This window comes from Miscanthus floridulus, chromosome 4, assembly GCF_019320115.1.
Source record: "Miscanthus floridulus cultivar M001 chromosome 4, ASM1932011v1, whole genome shotgun sequence".
Classification (NCBI taxonomy): Eukaryota; Viridiplantae; Streptophyta; class Magnoliopsida; order Poales; family Poaceae; genus Miscanthus; species Miscanthus floridulus.
The window spans coordinates 63,490,678-63,496,915 of NC_089583.1; the positions used below are offsets into that span (position 1 = coordinate 63,490,678).

At 45.4% G+C, this 6,238-nt stretch overlaps 1 protein-coding gene across 1 annotated transcript; it reads right to left on the reverse strand.

The window, feature by feature from the left end:
- Nucleotides 1-256: 256 nt before the first annotated feature.
- LOC136549741 (phosphoenolpyruvate/phosphate translocator 1, chloroplastic-like) lies at nucleotides 257-5,319 on the reverse strand. The gene is made up of 9 exons (XM_066541140.1): nucleotides 4,833-5,319; nucleotides 2,345-2,467; nucleotides 2,109-2,261; nucleotides 1,914-1,999; nucleotides 1,564-1,648; nucleotides 1,140-1,259; nucleotides 983-1,051; nucleotides 628-757; nucleotides 257-538 (listed from the first exon to the last, which is right to left on the reverse strand). Exons 1-9 carry the CDS (start codon nucleotides 5,187-5,189, stop codon nucleotides 462-464), a joined length of 1,200 nt encoding a protein of 399 aa, XP_066397237.1. The 5' UTR covers nucleotides 5,190-5,319; the 3' UTR covers nucleotides 257-461.
- Between the last annotated feature and the right edge of the window lie 919 nt (nucleotides 5,320-6,238).

Below are 6,238 nucleotides of genomic sequence, written 5' to 3' on the forward strand. Positions count from 1 at the left end.
ATATATATAATTTGACTAATTATTAGTCAAAATTTAAGAAGTTTGTCATCTCAATCCTAATACGCTTATAAAAAGGATGAGGATGATTAGGGATTATTATTTTGCCCATTCCGAAAGGTTTAGCAATGACCATGAAACATATAAGTCCAAATTTTATCTCTCCACCAAACTTTTTTTTTGTATCTACTATCTTAATTTAGTGTCACGATTGAAAATGGTCCAATGAAACATCGCAGTTCAGTTTCAGAAGCCTATAAACAGCACAAGGAAAGTGGCATCACTGCAAAATTATTAATACACAAACAAATCAGTGCAAAAATGCTAGCAATTAAATCACAAATTATCCGCCAAAGTGGTAGCTCTTCTTTAAACATCATTCTAACTACAGCACTCACTAATCACTCCAATTGGAGTAGCATAACTTCCAAAGTTCTATTGGATGGACCTGCAAATGTCTATGATCAAGCATCCTTGGGCTTGGGCTTAAGTCTCTTCAATTGCGAGTATAGGAAAACTCCAGCAAGAGCGATCCCGGTACCTGCACAAATTTAATGTTTCAAATTCATGAGGGTGAACGGAACAAAATGATTGATTTAGTTAAGAGTAGCGAAAGGAAAAGATGCAGACCGATAGAGTTGATGGGAGAAACAGGGGTCCTGAAGAACAGAACAGAGGTCACAATGACCACCACACGCTTGACGCAATTGCCCACTGAATGTGTGACCGGGGATACCCTGGCGAGGATCATGTATGACACCTTCAACAAATTTAAAATAATAAGATCATTGTTTGAAATGGAACTTGTACAGGATATATAGTAATCTGAAACAAGAATCATGTATGACACCTTCAACAAATTTAAAATAATAAGATCATTGTTTGAAATGGAACTTGTACAGGCATATATAGTAATCTGAATCAACGTTAATGATGTAATCAAAGAACAAACAAATCCACCAATATCAGCAAGATGGATAACTACCTGTTGGTATGCATGGAAGCAGAATGCAGCAATCAATGACCTTGTGTATATCTGTTTCAAGTTCAAACCCTGCACAAGAAATAATATTCATAAATATAAAATTATGCAAAAGCTAGTCTGTAAGGTATCATGAATAAATAAGCAGCAGGATACTCACGGCAGACTGCAAAACTGCTGGACTAACTTTAACACCTTCTGTAAGTAAGGTTACTGGGGCCAACAGGAAGAATGACATGACTGTAATGATCGAGAATAGATTAATGTTGTCGAGAGATTCCTGTTCACAAGTGAGGAAAAGAAAGAGGGTTAGGCATATAATCAAATTGAATGGCACGACATAGAAGGCATATACAGATATACCTATCAAAAACTGAAACTAACAAATCAATTACTCCGTCCGTTCCAAATCAATTACGCATATTCAAATTTAGTTTTTACCATGTATCTAGACATAACCTATATCTAGGTAGGTAGCAAAAGCTATGAAACTAAAAAAGCCAAAATGTCTTATAATTTGGAACACAGGGAGTAGTTGATTGCTTTGATTACCCAATAAAATTTAAAAATAGTAATTCAGCTACCTCTTTCTTCACCATAAGTTTCTTGCTTAGCACATTCCTTGACTGGAAGGTTACATTTGAAGCCATTGCACTCCAAAATCCAGCCCTGTGTTGAAAATTTCGAAGTTACACATGAGTATAAAATAGGTAACAAGAAAGCCATTGCTTTTAACTTCCTGGTGGTGTATGCACACGCAAACACACAGAAACAATAGTGCTGGAACAATTGTAAAACTAAATTTTGAGATATGGCAGATGAATGAAGCAATAGAACAAAAGACAGAAAATTAATAGAAAAGGATAAATGAAATTTGCACAACAAGCATCCTAACACTTGCTTGTATGCAATCTAAGGTGCCTATATTGCATACCAGTTAAAGGAGGCCTCAGTAAGGGATGCCAATGCCACACCACCAACAATTGGAAGAAGAGACAACACAACCCAAGGTGTAGGCAACTGCAAATCACTCATTTGTCAGAGAAAAAGCAAGAAGCAAGAAAGATTTTATCATATTGCAGAGAGTTGTGTAGTTACTATAGGCTTCAGAGTTGAACAGAAGACTTACCTCACCAAGGAAAATTGCTGAAAGGAGAACAGAGAAGAAAGGTTCCATGGCCTTGATAGTATGTGTAAATGACACTGCAACCTTTCCAAGGCTCATGTTTGTGAAAAGATTGCCCATGGTATGGACAATAGCTAGAGGAAGGATAGCAAAAAGCTGGGAAACAAGAACAGCACCGACATTAATTTTGATGCACTATGTTTATACTAAAAGTTTGCCCGACAAAACTAAATGTTCACCTGGGCACCAGAAATCTTTGGCCTTTTAAGGATACCAGTAATCCACAAGAACAAAGCAATGGCACTTCCAACAGCAAACTGCACCGTTGTGATGTTTATAGGGTATGGCAAAACCTTCAGAATCTGCAGAGCATAGGAACAGTTTAGAAAGTAGTATCATTTACTGGTAACTGTTGTTTATCATCAAGTGCTTCTCACGAATAAGGAAACTAACTAAAAGGTGACACAATCTACATTAATGAATAAAGAAAGACTACAATTACCAATATACAACACTTAAATTTCTCTTAGACTAGTTGCAAACAGACATTTGTCAGTAAAATATTGCCTTGACATAGCCACCAGAAAACATAAGGGCTATCTGGGTGGGATGTCAAAACACTGGAAATATAGAAGCAAGATTGTCTTGTGCATGCAGCCTGTTAAAAACTTAAAACCCTTAAAACTATGGAGAAATGGTAGTCTAAAAAATTAACCTCAGATATGGAACACCTATGTAGTATGTATCAGGACTTAAAGTTGAAAACAATCACATGGGTGCAGTCTGCAGCTGTGTTACACGAATACGTCCCTGAAGCCATGTATCGCGTATCCGATACGTATCGGATACGGATACGTGTCCGATACGCCCTAGGATACGTATCCTACGAGTATCCTTTTTTTATTATTTTCGTGAAAATCGGATACGCGGTCGGACACGTATCTTGTGTGCCGATTCGGCCCAGCCCAGTGGAAGCCCAGGAAAGACTGACCTTATCCTCTGCCCCGACGCCCTAGCGTCCGCTGTCCACTGTCCGCGTCGCGCCGCATCCCCGCCAAGCGCCGCAACCCCGCTCGCCGGCCGCCGGCCACCGGCGGCAAGCCTCTGCTCGCCGGCGACGAGCCTCCGTCCCTACTCGCCGGCCGCCAGCGATGAGCCTCCGCCTCCGCCCGCCGGCCGCCAACGACGTGGATCCGCCTCCGCTCGCCTCCGTCCCTACTCGCCTCCGCCCTGCGACGTGGATCCCATGAGGTAATCCCCTTCCCTCTTCCTCTCCATCTACTTGCTGCTTGATTTCTTTGCTCCCCACGCCCCACTGGGCGACGCGGAAGCGGATCGCGGTGGGCGCCGCGCGCGGGCTGCTGTACCTGCACGAGCAGTGCGACCCCAAGATCATCCACCGCGACGTCAAGGCCGCCAACGTGCTGCTGGACGAGCACCACGAGGCCATGGTGGGGGACTTCAGCCTGGCCAAGCTGCTGGACCACGACGACTCGCACGTCACCATGGCGGTGCATGGCACCGTGGGCCACATCGCGCCTGAGTACCTCTCCACGGGGCAGTCGTCGGAGAAGACGGACGTGTTTGGCTTCGGGATCCTGCTGCTGGAGCTCGTCACGGGGCAGCGCGCGCTCGAGCTCGGCAAGGCCTCCGGCGCCTTGCACAGCCACAAGGGCGTCGTCATACTGGATTGGGTACGTACTCCTATCCGAAATAAAGCTTTTGAAATCTATATATGTCACTTAGGAAATATTCATTTTAATATGCGCTATTATCTATTTTTATTTAAAAATAGTAAAACGTACCCGCGTATCGGGTTTTTTAGGAAATCGCCGTATCCGCGTATCCGTATCCTTCCGATACCGATACGTGTATCCGTATCCGTATCCGTGCTGCATAGGTCTGCAGTACATATAACAGATCCTTAAAAAGATGGATGCTCTGTAACAGCTTTTTTTTAAAAAAAAGTAGCATATACTTCCTATCTACAGATATACAAAACAAGCATCAACTTTATTGTAATCGTTATTGAGTACAGTTAAAACTACAATGTAGATACTACTTAGACTTGGCCGTATTTTACAAATTTAAGCAAAATCTAGCCTAGAAATGTGTGGTATGAGGCAGATCTAAAATGGAGAAAAAGAAACGAAGGCAAAGTTTTCTTTCTGTGCAACATGTGGAGCCTGTATCAGTTATAGATCATGATGGGTTTGAGCTAACTTTTGCAGTCACGCAGAAAGTGGGATGGCCTACATCTAGTTTCAGTAGATTATGAGGTTCAAAACAGACATCTGTTATAACTGATTCATAAATTTCTCAAGAGAAAAGGCCAAGGCCAATTGGCTCTTCACTTAACCTAATGGAGATGTCCGGATGGAAGAAACATAAACAATCCATGGGCCGCTTTTCAGCATAGCACGCAGGGCATGCATGAAAGGAGAAATGAAAACTCTGTCTTTGATTCAGTTTTAGATTAAGGAAATTGCAAACTAATAGAAGGATCTGTCCTTTGCACGCATGCACCGAAATAATCAAAATCACCAGCACTTAGATCCACCAATCTGCACACTTGGCTCTAGTCGGTCAGAACCGAATCACTAGTGCGCGGTGACTAACCAGAGGGTAGGCCAGCAATTGGGCTGCTCGAGCATCAGGGATGCAACACGTCCCCCCCCCAACACAGGGACAGGGAGAGACGCCAGTGATTTTCGTCAGTCAGCTCACCTGCTTGTTGTAGATGTTGAAGTAGATGTTGAAGAGGTACCAGAGCCCGAAGAGCGCCCCCAGCTGCAGCGTCTTGACGAGCCCTCCTCCCGCTTCCTCTCCGGCCCCCTCAGCCGCCGCCACCTTCCCGGCGGCCGCCGCCACGTGCCGGCCGGCCCTGCATCTCCGGCTCTCCTCCTCCTCCAGCGGCGAAGCCGGCACGAGGCTGGCGCGGGCGGAGAGGCGGAGGCCGCGGGGCGTGAGGAGCGGCTGGGTGCCGCCGATGCACGCGCCGGCGCCGCGGCGTGGGCTAGGGTAGGTGGGGAGCGGCCGCGCGGCGCATGGCCGGACGAGCCCGACGGCAGCCGCGCTCTGCATGATCCGCCGAAGAGTTGGTGCTCTGGAAGAGGCGGGCGGAGGGGCCCGAGGAGGCGGCGGCGGCGGAGAGCACGAGGTTTCCACCGGCTTGGCGAGGAGGCCTGGCGTTATTGGTGGCGTCGACTTTGAGACAGCGCGCGACATTTTGGAGTGAGGAAGGGCTTTAATGCAGCTGGCTATCTGACACGCGGGCCGCAGGAGCGTGTGGAGCCCACTAGCAGGTGGCGGATGGATCCGGCGTGAGCTTGGAGGCCCCACTGGTCGGCGTCCGAGTCACTGTGCGCGGTTGGTGGAGATGGACTGGAGCGCGTACGATGCGACGGTCTCGAGGAAAGGAGGGGAGCCGCGGGCCCCGCAACGGAGGCCACGCCCAAGGAGCGGGTGCGCTGCATCACCACTTCAGCTGTTCGGCAGGTCCACCATGACGCCAGCACAGATCGTCAAACTAATCCGATTTCTATAAAAATTTCTATGTAAATTCTTGTGCTCCAAATAAGCTAGATCTGTTCGATGTTGTGTGAGATCCAGTTACACGTTTCATATGACAGGGGCAATGAGAAATATATAGGAAATAAAGTATGAGTGAACGTCTATAGAGCTAAAATGACATCTCAAGGATGATAAGGTCACTAATTAAGTGTGCACATGCTCCCCAATGCATATAAACAAATATAATATTTGTATTCAACTATGCGACCTCACCTCTAGTGCTGGTAACTAAACACAAACTTATGCAATGCACCTAGGGCTATGTAGGCAACTAGACATCAGTTGTTTACGTATAGTTATGCAGCTTAAGGGTGCCCTACACAAGCATCTATGTAAGGTATTGTTTAGTTCCCAAAATTTTTCGTCACATCGAATCTTTGGACGCATGCATGAAGCATTAAATATAAATAAAAAATAAAACTAATTACATAGATGAAATTCACGAGACGAATCTTTTAAGCCTAATTAGACTATGATTGGACACTAATTGCCAAATAACAACGAAAGTGCTACAGTACCATTTCGCCAAAAAATTTCGAACAAGGCCTAAGTTTATCCTT

What these genes read in the sequence shown, in the direction of transcription:
- LOC136549741 (XM_066541140.1), bottom strand. Translation starts at nt 5,189, where the DNA reads ATGCAGAGCGCGGCTGCCGTCGGGCTCGTCCGGCCATGCGCCGCGCGG. An exon ending in CAAAGATTTCTGGTGCCCAG is followed by an intron (nt 2,262 to 2,344) that starts GTGAACATTTAG and finishes CTTGTTTCCCAG; the next exon opens with CTTTTTGCTATCCTTCCTCT. An exon ending in CAGCAATTTTCCTTGGTGAG is followed by an intron (nt 2,000 to 2,108) that starts GTAAGTCTTCTG and finishes AGTGATTTGCAG; the next exon opens with TTGCCTACACCTTGGGTTGT.